Source organism: Scyliorhinus torazame, chromosome 14, assembly GCF_047496885.1.
Source record: "Scyliorhinus torazame isolate Kashiwa2021f chromosome 14, sScyTor2.1, whole genome shotgun sequence".
Taxonomy (NCBI): Eukaryota; Metazoa; Chordata; class Chondrichthyes; order Carcharhiniformes; family Scyliorhinidae; genus Scyliorhinus; species Scyliorhinus torazame.
Genome location: NC_092720.1, coordinates 164,326,262 through 164,353,503, shown reverse-complemented (window position 1 = coordinate 164,353,503; position 27,242 = coordinate 164,326,262). Strand labels below are relative to the sequence as shown.

General features: G+C 48.1%; 1 protein-coding gene across 3 annotated transcripts in view; it reads left to right on the top strand.

The window, feature by feature from the left end:
- Positions 1-27,242, top strand: part of LOC140389196 (uncharacterized) — a 150,286-nt gene that overhangs the window by 98,401 nt on the left and 24,643 nt on the right. The window contains exons 1-2 of one of the 3 annotated variants that reach the window (XM_072473361.1): positions 12,329-12,488; positions 13,450-18,122. In XM_072473361.1, the coding sequence (XP_072329462.1) occupies positions 13,921-15,948 (2,028 nt within the window). In that variant the 5' untranslated portion in view covers positions 12,329-12,488; positions 13,450-13,920 and the 3' untranslated portion in view covers positions 15,949-18,122. Of the gene's footprint in view, positions 1-12,328; positions 12,489-12,521; positions 18,123-19,230; positions 19,234-27,242 lie in introns of those variants that run through there. The other 2 variants (XM_072473363.1, XM_072473364.1) reach the window with 2 other exon arrangements.

The window sequence follows — 27,242 nt, the reverse complement described above, 5'->3', positions numbered from 1 at the left end:
TACATCAAGGCCCGCAACCTGCCCTACTCCACCGAGGAGATCAGAGCTATAACCAGAGACTGCCAAATCTGTGCGGAGTGTAAATCGCACTTTTATCGACCGGATAAGGCCCACCTGGTAAAGGCATCCCGGCCCTTTGAACGCCTCAGTATCGATTTCAAAGGGCCCCTCCCCTCCAATAACCACAACACGTACTTCCTTAACATCATAGATGAGTTCTCCCACTTCCCGTTTGCCATCCCCTGCCCTGTTATGACCACCCCCACTGTCATTAAAGCCCTGCATAGTGTCTTCACCCTGTTTAGTTTCCCCAGTTATGTCCACAGTGACAGGGGCTCGTCGTTCATGAGCGACGAACTGCGTCAGTACCTGCTCAGTAAGGGCATCGCCTCGAGCAGGACTACCAGTTATAACCCCAGGGGAAACGGGCAGGTGGAGAGGGAGAACGCGACGGTCTGGAAGACCATCCTACTGACCCTGCAGTCCAGGAATCTTTCAGTTTCTCACTGGTAGGAGGTCCTCACCGATGCGCTCCACTCTATTAGGTCACCTCTTTGCACGGCCACAAACCAGACTCCTCATGGCCATTTGTTTGTTTTCCCTAGGGGAGCTACCTCAGGGGCCTCGCTTCCACCCTGGCTGATGACACCGGGTCCAGTCCTCCTCCGAAAACATGTTCGGAGCCATAAAACCGACCCCCTGGTAGAGAGGGGGGTCGCTCCTGCATTCCAACCAACACTATGCGTACGTCGAACACCCCGATGGCCGGCAAGATACCGTCTCCCTCCAGGACCTGGCGCCCACAGGCTCCAACACCACTCCCACGACTGCATCCCCCACACTATGTCCCGTCCAACCTCCCATGTTCAGCGCCCCCACCCCTATATAGTTCCCGCGCTCCCTCCCACCCGCCGCACCGGTCCACAGGAATGAAGCTCCAGAAGAGCCGCTCCCGGAGTCCACGCCTGTGCCTGCTCCGGACCCACTTCCACAGCCACCCGAAGCGGCTGCAACACCAGTGCTTCGGCGGTCGCAACGTACGATCCGGGCACCGGACCGACTGAATCTATGAGCCCGTCACCCCCACCGGACTTTATTTCTAAACAGGGGGTGAATGTGGTGAATGTATAATTACTGATAATTCACCAGTGCACTGTGTTATGTTATTAACCCTGTGGGCTCTACCTATGGGCCATTGTGTGGCTTCACCCACAGGGGATATGTTGGGGCATGTACGGGCTCCGCCCATGGCTCCACTCCCTTTATAGGAAGTATAAGAGCTGCTGACCTGCGGGGCCGCCTTCAGTGTTGTACCGGTCACAGGCAGGCTCAGTTCTAAGCTGATTAAAACCACGGTTTACTTCTCCACGTGTCTTCGAGTGAATTGATGGTCGCATCACCATGTGAATGAATTGATGTGCACAGGGCTTTAGAGGCTGCAAGAATGATTTGTCACACACCTCGCAGGCGAATGGTTTCTCCCATGTGAATTTGTCAGTGTCAGCGGAGGTGCGATGAATTTGAGAATGATTTGTCACACATCTCACATATGAACAATTTCTTCCCTGTGTGAATGCGTTGGTGTCTGCAGAAGCTTGATAACGGAATGATTTGTTATACACCTCGCATGTGAATGGACTCTCCCCTGTGTGAATGCATTGATGGACACGGAGGCTCAATGACCGCAAGAACGATTTGTCATACATCTCGCAAGTGAATGGTTTCTCCCCGGTGTGAGTGCGTTGGACACCTCAAAGAACGATTTGTTGTTCACCTTGCAAGTGAATGGTTTCTCCCCCGAGTGGATCCCCTGATGGATCAGGAGCTTTGATAACTGTGTGAAGCCTTTGTTACACAGAGGGGTCTCTCCCCAATGTGAATGCTTAGGTGTGCACGGAGGTTTGTTAAATGTGAGAATGATTTATCACATGCCATGCACTTGAATGGTCTCTCCTCAATATGAATACATTGGTGAACACAGAGGTTCTGAGACCATGAGAATTATTTCTTACACACCACACATGTGAACGGTTTCTCCCTTGTGTGGACCGTCTGATGGAGCAGGAGTTTGGATGAAACTGAGAAAGATTTGTTACAGGCATCAAATGTGAATGGTTTCTCCCCTGTGTGAATACATTGGTGTTCACATAGGGTTGATGACTGTGAGAATGATTTGTTGCACACCACACAAGTGAATGGTTTCTCCACTGTGTGAATCTTCTGGTGTCTTTGGTGATTGGAGGAATCGATGAAAGTCGCCTCACACACCTCACATCTGAGCAGTTTCTCCCCTGTGTCAATCCTCTGAAGTATCAAAAGGCCCGGAAAAGTCACAAAAGCTTCACTAGATGCCTCACACTTGAATTGTTGCTCTTCCACGTGGCTGTCCTTGCTTACCAGTGGTTCTTAAAGGTGCATCTTGTGTTTTCAGAGATGTGGTGAGCAATTGGAGCAAGCCTCACACAAGACCAGCCTCTCCCCTGTAAGAATGAGTCAGTGGTTCAAGAGGCTCGATGAATGATTGAAGCTCTCACCACACGTGGAGCCCACTCACACTTCTTCCCAGCCTCACCCTGACTGATCACTCATAGCCAAATCTTCAGAAAGGTTGTTTCTGATGGAAGGTTCCACAACACTGACCAGTTTCAGATCTGATGCTATGTCAAAGTTCCCCTGACCCGACCGATTTCCAGATGATGGTTTCACTGCCCAACCTTCTCTGTGTTGAGCAATGCTATGAAGGGACTGGATGTCTCCCCACAGTTCTGCAGTTGTTCCAGGGGTGATGGTCAGGATCTATCTGCAGTGTCTATCCTCTCTGTATTCTACGGCGTAGTACAGTGTAATCCTTCTGTAAAACAGGAAAAGGAAACATGATTTCCTCCAACTCCCTCTCCTCCTTTGCTGAAGGGACTGACTCCTCAGTTAGAGACTGTTCCACAGTGAGTGTCAGTCTGCTATTCCCCTGTGTGGGGCAACAGATACAAGTCCTTTCTTTTTCCTCACTTGACTGTCACACACCCTCTGTTTCCAGTGTGAACACTGGATAGTGACCAGGAGCAAACAACATGGCTACTTTCTTTCCTCTGCCCAGCCCCATATCTTCCCAGGTACCAGGGCATTGGAAAAGACAATCAGGCAGAGTGTAAAACAGGCTATCGATTCACTATGAGTTTGAGTCGTGCTGGCAAAGACCAGTTTTATCCTTAGAGTACGTGTTTAATATAAAAAACACTCAGGATAAATGTTAATTCAATACGCACTTTGAAATTGCTTTCTTTGTATTCTAAATGTATTTAAGACCATAAGGAACAGGAGTAGGCTGTCAGCGCTTCGAGCCTGCCCACCATTCAATATGATCATGACTGATCAAGGTCCTCGCATCAACTTTCCTGCCCTTTCCCCGTAACCCTGAATTCCCTTACTGATCAATAATCTATCTCAGCCTTAAATTTACACAAGGACTCATAGCTCCCTGTGGCAAGGAGTAGACTCAGAGACAAAATTCCTTCTCATCTCAGTCTTAAATTGACATCCCTTTATTCTGAGACTATGCCCTCTGGTCCCAGGCTCTCCCATGAAGGAAAACATCCTCTCAGCATTTACCTTGTCAAGCCCCTTAAGAACCCTGTATGTTTCAATGATGTCACCCTTAATTCGTCTAAGTTTCAATGAGTGGAGTCCCAATCTGTTTAACCTTTGCTCATACGAGAATCCCTCCATACCGGGGATCATCCAAGTGAACCTTTTCTGAACCGCCGACAATCAAATTATATCTTTCCTTAAATAAGTAGACCAAAATTGCTCACAGTACACCAGATATGGGGTGGGCTTCTCTGATCCTGAGGCTAAGTATTGACGCCGTCGTAAATGCTGATGCAGCTCCAGCTGCCGATACCGGCGTCAAATAGGCACCGCGGGTCTGTGCATGCCGCTACGGCCATCGCAAATTCGTGCATGTGCGTTACGACCGGCGTGAACTTGCGCATGTGCTAGTTGCCTTCTCCGCCCTGACACAACATGGCGGAGAGCTACAGGGGCCCAGCGCAGAGTGAAATAGGCCCCCACCAGGAGAAGCCGGCCCGCTGATCGGTAGACCCTGATCGCAGGCCAGACCACGGTGGAGGCCCCGCCCCCCCAGGGTCGGACCCCCTCCCCCCCCACCAGGCCGCCCCCTGCACCGCCCCCTGCAGGATGAACGGCGAGGTCCCGCCAGGTAGGACCACATGTGATCGGCGCCGGCAGGACTCGCCCTATCTTGGTGGCCACTCGGCCCATAGCGCGCGGAGAATCGCTGGGGGAGCCACGTAGGGCGGTCCCCAACTGGCGGCGCGTGAACTGGTGACCAGAGAATCGGCGGACCAGCGTCGGAGTGGCGTCGTGTGAATTTGCACCCCCCCCCCCCCCCCCCCCCCCCCCCCGCGCGGCGATTCTCCAACCCGGCCCGGGGTCAGAGAATCCCGCCCATGGTCTGACCAGTACCGTATACAGTTGCAGCAAGACTTCCCAACTCTTATGCTCCAACCCCCTTGAAATAAGAGCCAATAATACATTAGCCTTCCTGATTGCCTGCTGCATCTGTGTGCTCGCTTTCTGTGTTTCGTAAACAAGTACCCCCAAGTCCCTTTGTATTCCAGCTTTCTGCAAGTTTTGTCCATTAAAATAATACTCTGATCTTTTGTTCTCCTTTCTAAAATAAACAAATTCACATTTTCCCACATCATACTCCATTTGCCAACTTTTTGCCCACTTACTTAAGAGATACCTTTCAAAATCTCTTGACAAACTGTTTGTGTCCCTCTCACAACTTGCCTTTCAAGCTATAGAAAACACACTGGCAGGAAGTGCTGGGAGCCAAGGAAAATATTGCTTCAGTGTAGCTGATTGAAGGGTTCTAGTTTATTCTGGGAAATTAGACACACTGCACTCACTCAGACTGCACATCCCATATTCAGCTTTCAGGCACAGCACTGGGCAAAACTATCAAATCCGAGGCCAGGCATCTGGGAAAGACCGAGGCCATCAGGTAAAATCTTTAAAGAAGACACAAAAATACATTTCAATAAATGGATTAGATTGGAATTGTTTATTGTCACGTGTACCGAGGTACAGTAAAAAGTATTTTTCTGCGAGCAGCTCAAACAGATCATTTAGTACATGAAAATAAAATAAATCAAAAAGAAAATACATAACAGGGCGACATAAGGTACACAGTGTGTCTCTGCACAGACAAGCCGGGAATCAAACCTGGGACGCTGGTGCTGTGAAGCAACAGTGCTAACCACTGTGCTATGGTGATATGTTAACCTTACACTCTTCTAAGTTTCATTTTATGTTCTGGGAAAGAACCGGAGTCATTTTCAAATGCTTTGTTATTTTAGTTCAGTCAAGTTTAGTGTAAACTGAATATTGTGTTGTGGTTTGTCTGCTGTTTCATCAATCTGCTATATAGATTTCTAACTCACAGCAAATTCATTTTTTTAACGTAACCCAAACTACCTGATTTGTCAGCATGGTGTGTTCCTATTCACTGAAATACTCAGTGAATACTAAAAGACAGGACCTCGAGGGTTGTAATCTCGGGATTACTCCCTGTGCCACGTGCCAGTGAGGCTAGAAATAGGAAGATAGAGCAGACAAACACGTGGCTAAACAGCTGGTGTAGGAGGGAGGGTTTCCGTTATCTGGACCACTGGGAGCTCTTCCGGAGCAGGTGTGACCTGTATAAGATGGACGGGTTGCATCTAAACCGGAGAGGCATAAATATCCTGGCTGCGAGGTTTGCTAGTGTCACACGGGAGGGTTTAAACTAGTATGGCAGGGGGGTGGGCACGGGAGCAATAGGTCAGAAGGTGAGAGCATTGAGGGAGAACTAGGGAATAGGGACAGTGTGGCTCTGAGGCAGAGCAGACGGGGAGAAGTTGCTGAACACAGCGGGTCTGGTGGCCTGAAGTGCATATGTTTTAATGCAAGGAGCATTACGGGTAAGGCAGATGAACTTAGAGCTTGGATTACTACTTGGAACTATGATGTTGTTGCCATTACAGAGACCTGGTTGAGGGAAGGGCAGGATTGGCAGCTAAACGTTCCAGGATTTAGATGTTTCAGGCGGGATAGAGGGGGATGTAAAAGGGGAGGCGGAGTTGCGCTACTTGTTCGGGAGAATATCACAGCTATACTGCGAGAGGACACCTCAGAGGGCAGTGAGGCTATATGGGTAGAGATCAGGAATAAGAAGGGTGCAGTCACAATGTTGGGGGTATACTACAGGCCTCCCAACAGCCAGCGGGAGATGGAGGAGCAGATAGGTAGACAGATTTTGGAAAAGAGTAAAAACAACAGGGTTGTGGTGATGGGAGACTTCAACTTCCCCAATATTGACTGGGACTCACTTAGTGCCAGGGGTTTAGACGGGGCGGAGTTTGTAAGGAGCATCCAGGAGGGCTTCTTAAAACAATATGTAAACAGTCCAACTAGGGAAGGGGCGGTACTGGACCTGGTATTGGGGAATGAGCCCGGCCAGGTGGTAAATGTTTCAGTAGGGGAGCATTTCGGTAACAGTGACCACAATTCAGTAAGTTTTAAAGTACTGGTGGACAAGGATAAGAGTGATCCGAGGATGAATGTGCTAAATTGGGGGAAGGCTAATTATAACAATATTAGGCGGGAACTGAAGAACATAGATTGGGGGCGGATGTTTGAGGGCAAATCAACATCTGACATGTGGGAGGCTTTCAAGTGTCAGTTGAAAGGAATACAGGACAGGCATGTTCCTGTGAGGAAGAAAGATAAATACGGCAATTTTCGGGAACCTTGGATGACGAGTGATATTGTAGGCCTCGTCAAAAAGAAAAAGGAGGCATTTGTCAGGGCTAAAAGGCTGGGAACAGACGAAGCCTGTGTGGCATATAAGGAAAGTAGGAAGGAACTTAAGCAAGGAGTCAGGAGGGCTAGAAGGGATCATGAAAAGTCATTGGCAAATAGGGTTAAGGAAAATCCCAAGGCTTTTTACACGTACATAAAAAGCAAGAGGGTAGCCAGGGAAAGGGTTGGCCCACTGAAGGATAGGCAAGGGAATCTATGTGTGGAGCCAGAGGAAATGGGCGAGGTACTAAATGAATACTTTGCATCAGTATTCACCAAAGAGAAGGAATTGGTAGATGTTGAGTCTGGAGAAGGGGGTGTAGATAGCCTGGGTCACATTGTGATCCAAAAAGACGAGGTGTTGGATGTCTTAAAAAATATTAAGGTAGATAAGTCCCCAGGGCCTGATGGGATCTACCCCAGAATACTGAAGGAGGCTGGAGAGGAAATTGCTGAGGCCTTGACAGAAATCTTTGGATCCTCGCTGTCTTCAGGGGATGTCCCGGAGGACTGGAGAATAGCCAATGTTGTTCCTATGTTTAAGAAGGGTAGCAAGGATAATCCCGGGAACTACAGGCCGGTGAGCCTTACTTCAGTGGCAGGGAAATTACTGGAGAGAATTCTTCGAGACAGGATCTACTCCCATTTGGAAGCAAATGGACGTATTAGTGAGAGGCAGCACAGTTTTGTGAAGGGGAGGTCGTGTCTCACTAACTTGATAGAGTTTTTCGAGGAGGTCACTAAGATGATTGATGCAGGTAGGGCAGTAGATGTTGTCTATATGGACTTCAGTAAGGCCTTTGACAAGGTCCCTCATGGTAGACTAGTACAAAAGGTGAAAAGATTTACCAGAATGTTGCCTGGTATGGAGGGCATAAGCTATGAGGAGCGATTGAATAAACTCGGTTTGTTCTCACTGGAACGAAGGAGGTTGAGGGGCGACCTGATAGAGGTATACAAAATTATGAGGGGCATAGACAGAGTGGATAGTCAGAGGCTTTTCCCCAGGGTAGAGGGGTCAATTACTAGGGGGCATAGGTTTAAGGTGAGAGGGGCAAGGTTTAGAGTAGATGTACGAGGCAAGTTTTTTACGCGGAGGGTAGTGGGTGCCTGGAACTCACTACCGGAGGAGGTAGTGGAAGCAGGGACGATAGGGACATTTAAGGGGCATCTTGACAAATATATGAATAGGATGGGAATAGAAGGATACGGACCCAGGAAGTGTAGAAGATTGTAGTTTAGTCGGGCAGTATGGTCGGCACGGGCGTGGAGGGCCGAAGGGCCTGTTCCTGTGCTGTACATTTCTTTGTTCTTCTTTGTTGTACAGCAAGAGTCCTGTACACAATATATAACGGCCAATGCCACTGTGGCTGGTTTATTTTCTCCATCAATGGATTTATGAATGTCTAGTTCACAGGAAGCCGAACATTTTCCTATGAAAGAAAGACATGTATTTTTATATCAACTTTCAGAAGCCAGGGTTGTCTAAGCTCCTCGGTTACTGTAGTCACAATGCCGACAATAAGGGCAATGGTTATGTGGGTCGATGTGAAAGTAGAGTTGTGACCAGAAATAGATCAGCCGTGATCTTATTAAATAGCAGAGCAGGCTCAAAGGGCTGAATGGCCATCTCCTGTTCCTCATTTCTATGGTTCGGTGGGGTGTCGGTTCGCTCAGTTGGTTCGTGATGCGAGGCCAGCAGCACAGGTTCAATCCCCGTACCAGCTGAGGTTATTCATCAAGGTCCTGCCTTCTCAACCTTGCCCCTTGCCTGAGGTGTGGTGACCCTCAGGTTAAATCCCCTTTCAAAGCGGAAAGCAACCTATGGTCATCTGGGACTGTGGCGACATGTCATGTTCCTGGAGAATGATGAGGATAGCCATAATGACATCATTCCCTCAGTAATATTGTGTGGAGGTTCTGCTTTGTCTTGTCATTTACGATAGAGTTTAAAATGGTGAGCTTTCTCTCTATCCCACTCATCTTTATAATCCTGCAGCAGGGAAGAGAGAGAGAGTTGGAGGGTGGAAGGACAGGAGAGAAGAAAGTTAAGAGGAGGGAATAGGTAGATGGGCGAGGAGAATGAGAATGGCAAGATAGAAACACAACAGAGGAAGAGGAAAGAGCAATGATAGGAGGAGATGATACAAAGAGAGTAAATGACTCCGCTGAGTAAATGATTTCATTAAATTGAATACAACACAGAGACCAGCAGCAGAGGTCACTTGAGTTTTATGGAATAGCTGCTTCTCCAAGGTGCTGGGAGTGAGTCATAAAACTGAAATGAAATTGAAGGTAACCATATTTAAGCAATATGGTCCATATTTAAGAACTCCGCGACCAACTTAAATGAGTATGCCACCACCGTCACAGACTTCATCAGCAAATATGTGGACGACTGCGTGCCAAAGAAAGCAATATGTGCGTTCCCCAACCGGAAACCATGGCTCAATCGCGAGATTGACTCCCTACTGAAGGACAGATCTGAGGCGTTCAAGGCAGACAACCCTGACCTATACAAGAAATCCAGGTACGACCTCCGCAAAGCAATCCGGAATGCCAAGAGAATATCAAACCAAGCTAGAGTCACAGACAGACTCTCGGCGGTTGTGGCAAGGACTAAACAACATAACGGGCTACAAAGCGAAGCCGAACAGTATCTCTGGCAGCAGTGCACCCCTCGCCGATGAACTCAATGCATTCTATGCTCGGTTCGAGCAGGTAACCAACAATCCGCTGGCGAGTGCCCCAGCAGCCCATAATTCACCCATACCCACCATCACAGCTTCCGAAGTCAGATTGGCCTTCCTGAAGGTGAACCCTCGGAAGGCGACGGGCCCAGACGGGATCCCTGGTCGTGCACTCAGAGCCTGCGCGGACCAGCTGGCAGAGGTATTCTCGGACATCTTTAACCTGTCCCTACTCCACTCCGAGGTCCCCACCTGCTTCAAGAAGACCACCATCATACCGGTACCAAAGAAGAACCAGGCAACGTGCCTCAATGACTACCGACCAGTGGCCCTGACTTCAGTCGTAATGAAGAGCTTCGAGAGGTTGATCATGAAGCGCATCACCTATACTCCCAGAACGCCTTGATCCACTGCAATTCGCATACCGCTGCAACCGGTCCACATCAGACACCATTTTCCTGGCCCTACACTCATCCCTCGAGCATCTCGAAAACAAGGACTCCTACATTAGACTCCTATTTATTGACTACAGCTCCGCCTTCAACACCATAATCCCAGCCAAGCTCATATCAAAGCTCCAAAACCTAGGACTTGGATCCCCACTCTGCAACTGGATCCTCGATTTTCTGACCAACAGACCACAATCAGTAAGAATGAACAACACCTCCTCCACAATAGTCCTCAACACCGGCGCCCCGCAAGGCTGCGTACTTAGCCCCCTACTCTACTCCCTGTACACACATGACTGCGTGGCAAAACTTGGTTCCAACTCCATCTACAAGTTTGCTGACGATACGACCATAGTGGGCCGGATCTCGAATAACGATGAGTCCGAATACAGGAGGGAGATAGAGAACCTAGTGGAGTGGTGTAGCGACAACAATCTCTCCCTCAATGCCAGCAAAACTAAAGAGCTGGTAATTGACTTCAGGAAGCAAAGTACTGTACACACCCCTGTCAGCATCAACGGGGCCGAGGTGGAGATGGTTAGCAGTTTCAAATTCCTAGGGGTGCACATCTCCAAAAATCTGTCCTGGTCCACCCACGTCGACGCTACCACCAAGAAAGCACAACAGCGCCTATACTTCCTCAGGAAACTAAGGAAATTCGGCATGTCCACATTAACTCTTACCAACTTTTACAGATGCGCCATAGAAAGCATCCTATCAGGCTGCATCACAGCCTGGTATGGCAACTGCTCGGCCCAGGACTGCAAGAAACTTCAGAGAGTCGTGAACACCGCCCAGTCCATCTCACGAACCTGCCTCCCATCCATTGACTCCATCTACACCTCCCGCTGCCTGGGGAAAGCGGGCAGTATAATCAAAGATCCCTCCCACCCGGCTTACTCACTCTTCCAACTTCTTCAATCGGGCAGGAGATACAGAAGTCTGAGAACACGCACAAACAGACTCAAAAACAGCTTCTTTCCCACTGTCACCAGACTCCTAAATGACCCTCTTATGGACTGGTTTCATTAACACTTCACCCTGTATGCTTCAACCGATGCCAGTGCTTTTGTAGTTACATTGTATATGTTGTGTTGCCCTATTATGTATTTTCTTTTATTCCCTTTTCTTCTCATGTACTTAATGATCTGTTGAGCTGCTCGCAGAAAACTACTTTTCACTGTACCTCGGTGCACGTGACAATAAACAAATCCAACCCAATCCAATCCAAGGAGATTCACAGAGCTCCCTGAACAGGAAACAATTCCCCTCCTTCATGTCTTGTTTAATGGCCGTCTGAGAATACACCATGTGAATATCACACACTGGATCATCCCTCAATGTTTTCATTGTCAGGGACTCGAACATCACAGCCATATTCAGGGAAGGTGTGTCCCAATGGTCAGTTGATTAGGGACAAGGTCCATCCCTTCCTTCCGTGGCTGATGTCACCATTTCATGTACCACACACTTGAGGAGGAGATGTTGTGTATTGTGTGATGTTCCTTGTATAGTTCTCCAAGATGGCTACAAATCATAGTGTTGACAAAGAACATCAAGCTATAAATTTGAAACAAAGCTAGTTCATTTTACACTACTTCAAATGGTTCACACACTTCACTAAGTAATAGCTAATAAAACAACAGTATAAAATCTATGTTACAGAAATCTATAATATTTTTTAGTACAGCTAACAATCTATCTCAATCTTTTACTATCCTTCACAACCTTCTCCCAGAATTCCTAGAGATGCAGCCTTATATAAGACTACTCAGTGCTGCCATCTAGTGTTGAGATACATGAACATCATCTTGTTAACCCTTTACACTCCTTACATTATACATATCATTACATATTGATGCTGGTGAGACACTCTAAAAACACTTGGGATAACTTTTCTCTCCCTCCCAGGCATCTTTCTTGTGTGCCCATCTCTATCTCCTGTGAATCATTGTCTTACAGGCACCTGTCGCTCCTGGGACCCTATCACTGCTGTGTTCCTCTACCCTGTGTAACTGTCTCCTGTTGTCCCTCTCTCCTGTGCTCATCTCACCTCTGTACGGCATCAGTGCCTTGGATACTGTGGGTCTTCCTCTTCTGATCTGCTGCCAAACACATCCGAGGCTACACATCCCACACTGATGTTATCAGTTTGAAAGCCTCCGAGGATGAAGAATGTTATTCCCACACTAGAAATCTCCGTCACACATTTACCAGGGGAACTGAGACAGCAGCTGCAATAAGTGAGATTTTATTCAGATGGGACAATGATAAGTTTAAATACCCACCTGAGCTGCTGCTCAAAGTCGACTCCGTTTCCCCGGTCAGTTTCCCAAACTTCAGGAAACTCCTGTTCCTGCAGAAATATTTGGATTGTCTGTGAGAGACGTCAATCAGAGAGCCCACCCACTCTGCCCATTCTCTCCTCTTCCTCTACCACAGCTGCTTCACTTCCTGTAGGGACTCCAAACCAAGTCAGGAGATGGTGAGTGAAGGAGCAGAATTTAGAAGAATTACATTGCCCAATATCCACACTAATGTTCAGGCAGTCTGACTATCCTGTGGGCAATCAGGTGTGGAAATGCCCCTTATGCTGTGTGACAAGATCCAGCTCAGAGACCTGTTTACTCGGTGCTTTGTGCTGAGCTGTTTGATTGGCTGTGTGTTGGATATTGAGTGTTTATTGGAAGCATTTCCCTTCTGATTTACAGGCTGAGTTTTGTTGATGGATCATTGTTGAATATGGGCAGGTGAGGTGTAATTATCTGGGAGGGGCGGAGACACATTTATTCAAATGTCTTTTAATTCTTTTAAGATTTTGCCTGAAGGCCTCGGCCTTTCTCAAAAGCCTGAGCTTGGATTTGATAGTGTTGCCTTAGTGCTGTGTGGGAGCTGAATTTGGGGTGTGCAGTCTGAGTGAGTGCAGTGTATCTAATTTCCCAGGATAAACCAGAACCCTTCAATCAGCTGCAGTGAAGCAATATTTTCCTTAGCTTCCAGCACTTCCTGCCCAGTGTGTTTTCTTCAAATTAATTTTGGAAAACAAGGGGAAAATTTCAAAATCTGCAGTGAATTAAGATTTCTGCACAGTTGTTTATATTAAACACAGAATCCAAGTGTAAAACCGGTCTTCACCACCATGACTTGAGCTCATAGTAAATTGACAGCCTGACTGTCTTTTTCATTGCCCTCGTGGTACCTGGAAGATAGGGGTCTGGATGCAGGAAAGAAAGTTGCCACGTTGTCTGTTCCTGGTCACTATCCCTGCTGGAAACAGAGGGTTTGTGACAGTCAAGTGAGGAAAAAGACTTGCATCTGGTTTCCCCCCTCCCCCAGGGGAATAGCAGACTGACACTGACTGTGGAACAGTGTCTAACTGAGGAGTCAGTCCCTTCAGCAAAGGAGGAGAAGGAGTTGGGGGAAATAATTTATTTTTTGTTTTACAGAAGTACTGCACCATACTACACCAGAGAATACAGAGAAAATAGACACCGCAGATAGATCCTGACCATTACCCAAAGAACAATTGTGGGAAGACGACCAGTCCCTTCCCAGCATTGCTCAACACACAGAAGGTTGGGCAGTGAAACCATCATCTGGAAATCAGTCGGGTCAGGAGAGCTTTGACATATTATCAGATCTGAAACTGGTCAGCAGTGTGGAATCTTCCATCAGAACCAACCTTTCCGAAGGTTTGGCTGGGTGAGATTGGTCAGGGTGAGGCTGGGAAGAAGTGTGAGTGGGCTCCAAGTGTAGTGAGAGCTTCAATGATTCATCGAGCCTCATGAACCATTGACTCATTTCTACACGTGAGACGCTGTTCGATTGTGAGGTGTTTGAGGAGGGCTCCACAGACTCCTCTGATCTTGTAACACAACCCACATCTATTGGACAACTGTTAACACAAGGCCAGTCACATGGAAGATAGATCTTTCAAATGTGAGGTGTGTGACCAAGATTTCACACAATCATCAACACTTGTGAGACACCAACAGATCCACACTGGGGAGAAGCCTTTCAAGTGTGAGGTGTGTGACAAATCATTGTCGGATGCTTGGCATCTCCGTGCACACCAGCGAATTCACACAGGGGAGAAGCCATTCACGTGTGATGTGTGCAATGAAAGATTCTCAGAGTTATCGACCTTCAACATACACCAACAGATTCACACTGGTGAGAAACCATTCACATGCGAAGTGTGTGACAAATCATTCCCGTGGTCATGGACCCTCCTCAAACACCAACGTATTCACTCAGGTGAGAAACCATTCACATGTGAAGTATGCAACAAATCCTTCTCACAATCATCAAACCTCCGCTCACACCAACGTATTCACACAGGAGATAAGCCATACACGTGTGAAGTCTGTCAGAAATCATTCTCGGAGTCATCGAACCTCCGTGTGCATCTACGCATTCACACCGGGGAGAAGCGGTTCAAATGCAAGGATTGTGACAAAGCCTTCACACAGTTAGTGAGCCTCCTGGCCCATCAAAGAATCCACACAGGGGAGAAACCCTTCAAATGTGAGGTTTGCGATAAAGCTTTTACGACATCTGCAAAGCTTCTGATGCACCAGAGGATTCACACCGGGGAGAAACCCTTCAGGTGTGATGTTTGTGAGATGTCTTTTATCGAATCCTCTGAACTCCTGATACACCAGAGGATTCACACAGGGGAGAAACCATTCAAGTGTAAGGTGTGCGATAAATCATTCTCACAGTCATCGAATCTGCACACCCATCAACGCCTTCACACAGGGGAGAAACCATTCAAGTGTAAGGTGTGCGATAAATCATTCTCACAGTCATCGAATCTGCACAACCATCAACGCCTTCACACAGGAGAGAAGCCATTCACATGTGACATGTGCAACAAATCATTTGTATGCTTATCGACCCTCTGCAGACACCAACGCATTCACACAGGGGAGAAACCATTCACATGCGAAGTGTGCAACAAATCATTCTTGCAGTTATCAGGCCTCCACGGACACCAACGTATTCACACAGGAGAGAGACCATTCAAGTGTAAGGTGTGCGATAAATCATTCTCAAAGTCATCGAATCTGCACACCCATCAACGCCTTCACACAGGAGAGAAGCCATTCAAATGTGACATATGCAACAGATCATTTGCATGCTTATCGACCCTCTGCAGACACCAGCGCATTCACACAGGGGAGAAACCATTCAAGTGTAAGGTGTGCGATAAATCATTCTCACAGTCATCGAACCTCCGTGTGCATCTACGCATTCACACTGGAGAGAAGCGGTTCAAATGCAAGGATTGTGACAAAGTCTTCACACAGTTAGTGAGCCTCCTGGCCCATCAGAAAATGCACACAGGGGAGAAACCCTTCAAATGTGAGGTTTGCGATAAAGCTTTTACGACATCTGCAAAGCTTCTGATGCACCAGAGGATTCACACCGGGGAGAAACCCTTCAGGTGTGATGTTTGTGAGATGTCTTTTATCGAATCCTCTGAACTCCTGACACACCAGAGGATTCACACAGGGGAGAAACCATTCAAGTGTGAGGTGTGCGATAAATCATTCTCACAATCATCGAATCTGCACACCCATCAACGCCTTCACACAGGGGAGAAACCATTCACATGCAAGCTTTGTGACAAAGCTTTTGCACAGTTATCGAGCCTCACGAGACATCAGACAATCCACACAGGGGAGAAACCCTTCAAGTGTGAGGTTTGTGAAAAAGCTTTTGCAACATCTACGAGGCTTCTGATGCATCAGAGAATTCACACTGGTGAGAAACCGTTCAGGTGTGAGGTGTGTAATAAGGGTTTTGCACGATCATCGGAGCTGGTGAGACACCAACGCATTCACCCAGAGGAGAAGCTGTTCATGTGTGAGGCCTGTGAAAAAACCTTCACACAGTTATCGAGCCTCCTGAAACATCAGACAATCCACAGGGGGGAGTAACACATCAAATTTGATGTTTGCAGTAAAGCTATTGTGCATCATCGACCCTCCTGGGAAATTCCAGCATTCACACAGGGAAGAAACCATTCTGTGAAATGTTTATGACGAGGCTTTCACCTGACCCTCTGATCTTCTGAAGCACAAGTGGATCCGCACTGGAAAGAAACTATTCTGGTGTGAGATGTGACGAGATTTTCACACAGTCAGTGTTGTGGTGATCTGTACATCTGCAATAGGGACTACAGCACAGATGTAACAGCCACAGCATCACTAGAGGGCAGCATCAGAGTCGGGTGATCAATGATGATTCAAGTGAACCAGAAATGACTCTAGAAGAGGAGGACCAAGGAATCAAAGAGGAATCACATCAACCACAAATGACAGATGCCACCAAGATCAATGCAACATCAGATCATTCTCACAATCCTCAAGAAGAAACGCTCAATGAAACATCAGATGCCAAAAAGGACACTGACACAAATACCTTTGAGAATGACTCGAATTATCCACACGGAACATTCATTGAGCGCAACAAGAACCACAAAAACCACAAGAAGCACAACAGAAACAAGAACAAGAATAACAGTAGCAACAAGAAAAACAAGCACAACAAAAGCTACAAGCACAACAGCAAAAACTACAAGAACAATAACAAGAAACATAACAAAAATGACAACTGCAACAACAAGCATAACAAAAATAACGACCAACAACGAAGAAACAATAACAGAAACAACAAGCACGACAAAAACAACAACGGAAACAACAAAGACAGAAACAACAACAATGAAACAATGACCTGTACAACATGGCACAACTCTGCACATGAAGGACAATGTAACAGCACAGCTCAAAACAATGGCAAGAGTACAAACATAACATGGCATGACAACGAATCTCGCAAATCCATATCTGCCCCACAGCAAACAAGCAAACCAGCTTTCAAGAAAGCTGACATACAGAATCAATACCACAAGCACAGGAAAAAGTCCAGGTCAGACAACCAAGATGACATACAGAATCAATACCGCAAGCACAGGAAAGAAATCCAGGTCAGACAACGGTGCAACACAGAATCGCTACCCACAATCAAATGGGAAAGGGGAAAAAGGTGTCTGCATCATTAAACGACTCATCAGCAAGGCAACCGATTCACACTCCGACATCAACCTAGCTCTGTTATTGTACCGAGCAACCCCATTGAGCTCAGGACTGTTGCCAGCGCAAATGCTCTTTGGCAGAGACATCCGGACAACCCTACCGGCAATGCAATTCCGAGACCCCGGCAACGCACCAGTTCGCGACAAAATGAGGGTACTATGCTCCAAACAAAAACGATACTACGATCAGCACGTGATCCCACTCAAGCTACTGACAATAGGTGACACCATCAAAATCAGGGACCCAGAAGGAGGATGGTCTGATCCTGCCACAGTGATCAGATAGACGGCACCGCAGTCCTACATTGTCAAATCGGCAGCGGGAATACTCTTTCGGCACAACTGCCAGAATCTATTAAAGATTCGGCCCCAAACACCAGTGTTTCCTGCATTGGACCTGAACAAGTCCATTCGTCAACAGGATGTCCCTCACCACACAACGCCAGACAGCACTCTCGACAACATCAAACCATCATCACTACTCCAACCGTTAAGACACTCCAGCAGAAGCCGCAAGGCACCCGGCGACTAAATTTATAACAAAAATGCAAAACATGAACAAGACAACAACGGACATGTCTCACGATGGACTCATAACGCAGTTAATTGACTCTGTATCACCATTAGTATTTTCAAAGTGTGCAGATATGCATATTACCACTCAACCACTTGTTATGTACAGTTTTCTTGAGACCAGCACAGAAACATGTCAAATAAAAAGCGGGGGGGGGGGGGGGGGATGTGGTTATCTGTACATCTGCACATGCAGCAGGGACTACAGCACAGATGTAACAGCCACAGCATCACTAGAGGGCAGCATCAGAGGTGGGTATAAAGTGTCTGACCCAAGGGAGGATCCGTCTCTTTTAGAAGCACAGGGCTAGTGAGCAGCACACAGAGACAGCTCAGCACAGGCAGCTAACCGTAGCTTCTCCTGTTTTGCCTTTTGACTGTATAACACCTGGTTGAGCTCTGGAGACAGAACGAACCCACTGAATAAAGTATTTGTGTTAACTGGAATCTACAATCTTTATTCAGAGCTATAGAATATGGTCCATCAACATACTTACAGGGGAGGAAGCCGAAAGTGTGAGTTCGATAATAAACCCTTCACACAGTTATTGGACCTCCTGGAACATCAATGAACCCACACGGGAGACAAACCCTTTCCAGTGTGACGTGTGTCAGGATTGTTTCACCTACACCTCCTCTCTTCACCAAACACCAACATCTCCACGTGGACCTGGGGCCGGTTCAGCTGCTTCCCTTATACTGAGAGTTGTCTGTGTTGTTTACCCTCCAGTGCTCACACAGGGGAGCTGTCTTTCCAAAACATTGTCTGTCTCAGCAGTGTCTGTCTCCATCAGAACAATTGTTTCAAGAAGGTCAATTTAATCTTTGACCAGATTGTCAAAAATCATCAAAAGAAGACATCAATTTGTTTAAACTCAGCATCCTTTCAGTGCAGCGTCAGGTACAAGTCACTCACTGACTCTCACTCTAACCAAGAAGACAATCAGATACTCAGTAGTTAGAAAGGTTTCAGCTTCTGATCTACCAGCACAAGCACCCGGGGGAGGAGCCATTCCTGGGGTAGTAATGGAGGGACTTCAATTAGCCTCAGTATCTCTGATCAATGGAGGGGGAGAATCAGCCAGGAATCCTGTTCCTCATCAGTGAGCCCAGCTGGGAAGTCAGGGAGAGGGCAGGATGTGTCTCGGCTGTGACAGTCTGCATTGTATCTCAACATTCCCTGTCTGGGTCAACACCCTGAATGGCCACTCGAACAGAGCACTAGAGGACAATAAATGTCCCAGTCTGTACTCCTGGTCAGTACCTTGAGGATTTGAGGGAATGTAAGAGGACAACAACTTGTATTCATAGAACACTTTAATATCGGCAAATAAGCCAAAATGTTTCATAGAGACGTAATCAGAGAAAATTAACAGCGAGACAAAGGAGGAGATGTTAGGAGGTGATGATTAAAAATATGGTCAAACAGATGGGATTTAAGGAGGATCGTAAAGGAGGGAGTGAAATAAAGAATCAAAGGTTTAAGGAGAGAATTTGGGAGCATGGAGCCTTGATGTCTGAAGCCACGGCTGTCAGTGGTGAAGTGAAGGAAGTGGGGGATATACTGAAGGTTGGAATTGTCAGAACACAGAGCTCTCGGAGTGAGATGCGGCTGGAAGTGACAGGGATGGGGGGGGGGGGGGGGGGGGGGCAGGGAGGACATGGAGAAATTTGTACTTAAGCATAAGAATTTTAAATTGGAGGCATTTGGGGACCAGTGTAGGTCAGTGAACACAGGGGTGATAGGTGTGTGAGTTAGGATAGAGACGGCAGCGGTTTAGCTGACCTGAAGTTTCTGGAGGATGGAAGATGGGAAGCTGGACAGGAGAGCATTGGGATGGTCTAGTCTAGTCCAGAAGCAACAACAGCAAGGAGGAGGATTTCAATAGCAGATGGACTAATGTGGGTTTGGGTGTTGGAAATGGGCGATGTTACAGAGGGGGGAGTAGATGATCTTTGTGATGGAGAGAGTATGGGGTGGGAAACTCAGCTGGAGGTTGAAGAGGATGACACGGACTGATTGTTGGAGATGAGAGTGGAGAGGGAAATCGAGAGGAATTTAATGAAAGTAGAAACTGAAGCCATGCCTTGATCTGTCAACCAATTTTAAAATGTTCAACTGACCCCCAGCATCAACAGATTTTGTGGGGAGAAGGTTCCAGATTTCCAGCCCCTTTTTGTGAAAAGTGTTTGCTGACATCACCCCTGAACAGCTGAGCTCTGATTTTAATGCTCTGTCCCCTTGTTCTGGACTCGCCCACCAAAGGAATAGTTTCTTTTTTTTTAAACAAACAATTTTATTGATGTCTTTTAGGCATATAGAAAAAGTGACATTGTACTGTACAAAAAAAAAAGTTAAGATACAAATTAAACATACTGCAAACCACGGCTCTGTTCACGCACGGAACTGCCTCAATATCCCCCTACTCTACTCAATTCTACCCTTGGCCCCTCCCCCGCTCATCCCCCCGCTGACGCTTACTCCTCTGCGAAGAAGTCAATAAATGGCTGCCACCTTCGGGCAAACCCTCGTAGCGAACCTCTCAAGGCGAACTTGACTTTGTCTAGGCCAAGAAAGCTCGCCATGTCCGATAGCCATACCTCAGCCCTTTGAGTCCCTCCATGCTAACAGTATTCGACGCCGGGCTACCAGGGAAGCAAATGCCAGACGTCGGCCTCTCTCTCTTCCTGGAAGAATCTGCTCATCCGGGCCACCGTCATGTGGGCCCGGTGCACAACCTTAAACTGGATCAGGCTGAGCCTGGCGCATGTTGCGGTCGTGTTTACTCTGCTCAGGGCTTCAGCCCAAATACCGTCCTCCAGCTCTCCCCCCCCCCCCCCCCCCCCCCCCGAGCTCCTCCCACTTAAGCTTCCCTCTCGCCAGCCCAAACTTCTCCTCCAGCAACCTCGTGCTCGGAAAGCTCCCTTCCAGGAACAGATTCCCCATCCTCACAATCCCCACCCTACTCCCCAGTCGATACCCCCCGTCCATATTCCCCGGGGCAAATCGGTGGTTGCCGCAGATTGGGGTCCACACCGATGCTCTTACCTCCCCTACATGCCTCCTCCATTGGCCTCAGATCCGAAGAGCTGCCACCACTATCGGGCTGGGGTAGTACCTGGCTGGCAGAAGCGGCGGAGGCGCCGTGACCAGGGCTGCTAAGCTAGTGCCCCTGCACGAAGCAGCCTCCATCCGCTCCCAAACCGACCCCGCACCCACCATCCATTTCCTTATCATCGCTATGTTGGCCGCCCAGTAATAGTTGCTGAAGTTCGGCAACGCCAGCCCCCCTTCTCCTCTGTTCCTTTCAAGCATCACCCTCTTCACCCGCAGGGACTTCCCTGCCCATACAAATCCCAGAACAATTTTATTCAGCCTCTTGGGGCAGCACGGTAGCCTTGTGGGTAGCACAATTGCTTCACGGCTCCAGGGTCCCAGGTTTGATTCCGGCTTGGGTCACTGTCTGTGCGGAGTCTGCACATCCTCCCCGTATGTGCGTGGGTTTCCTCCGGGTGCTCCGGTTTCCTCCCACAGTCCAAAGATGTGCGGGTTAGGTGGATTGGTCATGATAAATTGCCCTTAGTGTCCAAAATTGCCCTTAGTGTTGGGTGGGGTTACTGGGTTATGGGGATAGGGTGGAGGTGCTGAACTTGGGTAGGGTGCTCTTTCCAAGAGCCGGTGCAGACTCGATGGGCCGAATGGCCTCCTTCTGCACTGTAAATTCTATGATTAAAGAAGGACCGCGGGATAAAGATTATCATAGATGGGGAGACACTGAAAAACAAACAAGAACCGCGGCAGAATCGTCATTTTAACAGTGCACCCTCCCTGCCAATGACAGCGGGAGTGCATTCCACCTCCGGACCTCCTCCCTCACTCTTTCCAATGTCGGGACAGGTTGCGCTTGGCAGTCCCGTGCCACCTGAATCCCCAAATATCGGAAACTCTTCCCCATCAGCCTGAACGGCAACCCCTTCAGCCTACTCTCCTGCCCCCTCGCCTGAATTACAAACAACTCGCTCTTAGCCATGTTCAATTTGCATCCGGAGAACCGGCCAAATTCCCTCAGGGTTGCCATAATACCGTCCATCCCCACCATTGGGTCCGATACATACAACAGCAGATCATCCGCGTATAACGAGACTCTATGTTCCACTCCCCCCCCGGACCAGCCCTTTCCAGCCCCTAGAAGCTCTGAGTGCAATTGCCAGCGGCTCTGGCCTGCGCAAACAGCAGTGGGGAGAGAGGGCAGCCCTGTCTTGTCCCATGGTAGTCCAATGTCGTCCTGTTCGTCCTTACACTCGCCTCCGGGGCCTGATACAATAGCCTAACCCAGTCGATGAACTCCGCCCCGAACCCGAACTGTCCTCGTACCTCCCACAGATAATCCCACTCAACCCGGTCAAAAGCCTTTTCAGTATCCATGGCAACCACAATCTCTACCTCCCTACTCTCCGGGGGCATCATAATCTTATGTTGGCCACCAACTGCCTCCCCTTTACAAACCCGGTTTGGTCCTCCACAATTACATCCAGGACACAATCCTCAATTCTGGTCGCCAAAACTTGGCCAGTAACTTGGCGTCTACGTTAATCAAAGAGATTGGCCTGTATGGCCCACAGGCCTCCGGGTCCTTATCCCATTTCAGAATGAGCAAGATGGTGGCCTGCGACATCGCCGGGGGTAAACTCCCTCTGTCTCTTGCCTCGTTAAAGACCCTGACCAGCACCTGGCCGGCTAAATCTCCACGGATCTGCTCCCCCCATTTGCTCCATGAACCCTCTCAGTTCCTTTGCCATCACTGGCAACCTGCCCATTCTTGAGCATGACCGGTCCATGCTTGGGTCCAGGACTGTATTAAAGTCCCCGCCCATGATCAACTTACGCGAGTCCAAGTCGGGGATCTTCCCTAGCATCCTCCTAATAAAATCCACGTCGTCCCAATAAGGGGCATACACACTGACCAGGACTACTCTCACCCGTTCGAGCTTACCCCTCACCATAACGAACCTGCCACCCCCATCCACGACTGTGCCCTCTGCCTCAAATTGTACCCTTTTATTCATCAGGATCGCAAACCCCCTTGTCTTAGAATCAAGCCCCGAATGAAAGACTGGCTGACCCAGCCCTTCCTTAACCTAGCCTGGTCTGTCACTTTCAGGTGCGTCTCCTGCAACAAGATTATGTCCGCCTTCAGATCCCGCAGATGCGCAAACACACGCGCATCTTCACTGGCCCGTTTAACCCTCTAACATTCCAGGTGATCAGCCTGGTTGGGGGGCACTCCCCCCCCCCCCCCCCCCCCATTTGCCGAACAGCCATCCCTTTTCCTTGGCCAATCCCCCAGCCATGTGTCTCACTTCCTCTGGCCCGCCCCCTGGCCGGCTCCACCCCACTGTTGCCATGCCCAGTTTCCATCCCCGTCAGCAGAACAACGCCCCTCGCCCCACCCCACCCAGCAAAACCATCCTATCACCTAACGCCTGCTCTAATCTAACTATATGGACACCCCCCACCTTCGCTCCTGTTGACTTGCTAAACTCAGGTAGCCTGGGGCTCCCAGCCATTGTTCCTAGTCACCCCTCCCCCGACCCCTCCACACCACTTCCCCAGATCAGCCCTACTTGAGCAAACACTCTATACAAGTCAAACAACTCCCACAATAGCACAATTCAAGTTAAACAAGAAAAAAAAAGATAAGAAATAACAGGCACTCTCAGTCCTTCCCATACAGACACAGATAAAGATTGCACAGAGTTCCCCTGAAGCATCCATTTTAACCCAACCCTTTTAACTGTTTTCTTTATTAATTTCCCCCAGCCAAACTTCAACTAAGCAAAGAGCCCAAACAGGAAACAGTCAGGTAAACTACTCAAAAAGCACGCAAAAACAATCAAAAAAAAAGATACATCCCAAAACGGGTGAGACACCACATATACTTAAAAGTTCTAACATGAGTCCAAACGTCCTCAGCTCAGAGCCAGCCCTTGCTTCTTAACGAAGTCCATCGCCTCTTAGGGTTCCTCAAAATAGTGGTGCTGACCCTTATACGTAACCCACAGTCGCGCCGGAAAAAGCAGCTCGAATTTCACCTTGTTTTTATACAGTATCTCCTTCACCTGCTTGTAGCCTCCCCTCCTCCTGGCCACCTCCGCACTCAAATCTTGGTACACACGCAGGGTGGTATTGTCCCAAGTACAACTTTGTGTGCTCTTTGCCCATTGCAGCACCGTTCCTTGTCCAGGTACCTGTGAAAGCATACCACTATCGCTCGTGGGGGACCCCCTTGTCGCGGCTGCCTCACCTGCACTCTGTCCACCACCGGCGGGCGCGGGAACACCTCGTTCCCCAGCAACTTCTGAAACATACCCTCCACATGTGAGGCAGCGTCTAGCCCCTCTGTCCCCTCCGGGAGGCCCACGATTCTCACGTTCTGCTGGCGAGATCTGTTGTCCAGGTCCTCCAGCCTTTCCAGAAGTACTTTTTGCTGGTCTCTCAGCCTCCGAATCTCCATATCCGCCACCGTTTGAAAGTTGAAAGTCAGCCTGCACCTCCACTGACTTCTCCAACTGCTGGAGCTTCTCAGCCTGATCATCCAGCCTTTTTCCCATCTGATCAATCGACTTCTGAAGCAGCTTCAAGTTGTCACGCTTCAGAGCCAAAAAGCCCTGCAGCAGGTGCTCCATTGTGGGCTGGGCAGTCGGCTCCTTGCTCTGAACACCAGCTATGCTGGTCCCTCTCACAGCCTCCACTGTGCCCTTACTCGACCACTTCTTTTGCTGTTTACGGTCCCTCTGGCTTCTTAGGTCCATACAATTCTGTATGGGTCCTGTGCCTGAGTACTATTGCTTTCCAGTTCCTCGCTCAAAAGCGCAAAAAAGTCAGGGGAAAAGGTCCAAAAGTCCGACCAAAACGGGAGCCACCAAATGTGCCACCTACTCCCTCATAGCCGTCACCGGAAGTCCTGAATACTTTCTTTCTAACTACTCTTATCAACTCGTCTAATCATCTTAATTACCTCAATTAAATTACCCATTGAACTTCCATGTGACCAGTGGATCTCAGTAACCTTTGGTGGGTTTGCGTGATGGAAGCGAGCTCCATCCTGTGTCACTAAAGTTTGCTGTTATTTCTGACCATCGGAATTGGGAGCTAGACTAAAGCACAGGGACTTTTAAAGAATTTTTGTCTGCAGTATTCTGAGAGTGTTTCCCCTGATGTGAGTGTGTGTTAGTAAAGTGAGTCAGCTCTCAGGAGTGGGTATGGGGTAGAATCGGACCCTGCTTTAGTTGGTGATATGAATTATAGACAGATCCTCTTCAGGTGACGGGTGTTTGACTAATACAATGGTTAATGTTTGTACTCTCCTGTCTGGGAGGACTACTATCCTGAGCACGGTGAGGGAGTGGGGGGGGGGGGGGGGGGGGGGGGGGAGTCTCTGCAGTCCAGAGTCCCTCAGCCCGTCATACCTCAATGTAAAAACGTGTGATATGTTCACCAAACACTCTTCCAAGATTCATCTCACGTTTTGGGAAAGATCTTGAGACATTTTCAAATGCTTTGTTATTTTGGTTGATTCAAAGTTTGATGTAAGCTGAATATTTGTTGTTTGTCTGCTGTTTTATCAATCTTCTGTTTCAAATTAAAACTCTCAAATTCATTTCTTAGTTTACCCAAACTACCGGTTTTGTCAGCATGGTGTGTTCCTATTCACTGAAACACTCAGGAGCCTACAGTAAGAGTCTTGTACACAATACACTGCTCAATGTCACTGTGGCTTGTATACTTTCTCCATCAATGGGTTTAGAATATCCAGTTCACAGGAATCAGAACGTTTCTCTATGAAAGAAACACTTTCATTTTTATATCATTAACTCAGTGTATCAAAAATAACCTTCCAGCCAATAAACTGCTTTTTGAAGTGTAGTCACTGTTGTAATGAAGGAAACATGGCAGCTAATTAGTGCAGAGCAAGATCCCGCAAACAGCAATGTGATAATGACCAGATAATCTGTTTTTGTGATGTTGATTGCAGGCTCCATATTGACCGGGACATTAGGGATAGAACCCCTGCTCTTATACAATATAGTGCCATGAGATCTTTTACATTCACCTGAGCGGGCAGATTGGGCCTTGGTTTAACTGATCTGAAAGATGGTACCTCTGACAGTGTAGCACTCACTCAGTACTGCACTGGAGTGTCAGCCTCAGTGCTCAAGACTCTGGAATGAAGAGTTACTGGACACAAACATACTAGATAAAGGAAACTGTAGCGACATTTATGACCGACTGGTAGAAGGGGCCGACACTGTACTGGACGCAACAAGAGTGAAATGGGAGGAGGACCTGGGGATCGAAATAAGGTGGGGACTCTGGAGCGAAGCACTGCATAGAGTCAACTCCACCTCCACATGCGCAAGGCTCAGCCTGACGCAACTAAAAGTGGTACATAGAGCCCACTTAACAAGAACCCGTATGAGTAGGTTCTTCCCAGAGGTGGAGGATAGATGTGAACGGTGCCAAGAAGGCCCGGCCAACCACGTCCATGTTCTGGTCTTGCTCCAGACCTGTGGAGTACTGGACTTCTTCGAAGCAATGTCCAAAGTGGTGGGCTCCACCCTCACCGCCACCACTTTGGACATTGCTTCGAAGAAGTCCAGTACTCCACAGGCCTGGAGCAAGACCAGAACATGGACGTGGTTGGCCGGGCCTTCTTGGCACCGTTCACATCTATCCTCCACCTCTGGTGGGCCAACACCGGCACCAGACCCATTGCACCCAAATGTCTCTCCGCACCCCCCACCCCCACAAACAGATGCCTACTTATGTGTGTAAATAATTTTGCCAAGTTTACAGAGTTGCTGCTGTTGAGAGGGTGCATAATACCCTACCAGCTACTTTATTTGATTTTGTATTTCTCTCGTGTTGTTTTTTTTTCCCTTTGTGATTTGTGTGTGTGCCTTTCTCTTCTATATATATATATATATATATCATGTCCTGTGTATATAACAGCAAATATACTTTGTTCAAAAACCCAATAAAAAAAATTTATTTAAAAAAAAGTATTTTTATTGCCATTTCTCACATTTATAAACAATTGTATATATACATCACATTTTTCTTACCCGCGTTAATTTATTGTACAGAAAGGTTTATGTTGTCTTTCTTCTCATTGCTCCTATATACATTTCGCCGCCCTCTGGTTCGGTCTATGCCCCCCGTTTTCGAACTCCCCCGGTCACTTTCCCCCCCTCCCCCCGTTGGCTTCAGCTGTACTTTGGTTTCATTTTCGTGGGGTGGGGGGGGGGAAGGTTACACCCCCTCTTTTTGGGTTTCTCCACCTTTGCGTTTTCCTCCCCCAAGTCCCAACCCACAACTTTCTGACTCGAAACGAATGGCCTTTTGAATGGGTTCTGAGCCTGCGGGATTCAAAAGCTGGTACAGGTCGATAGTCAGGAGTGTCTATCTGGTAGCGATCGTTGGAGTAAAACTTACAGTCTTCTTGCAGCAAGGGTCTCGAAGGGTGCGGAGTGGAGAAGAAGGTTCGAGTTGAACTTGGC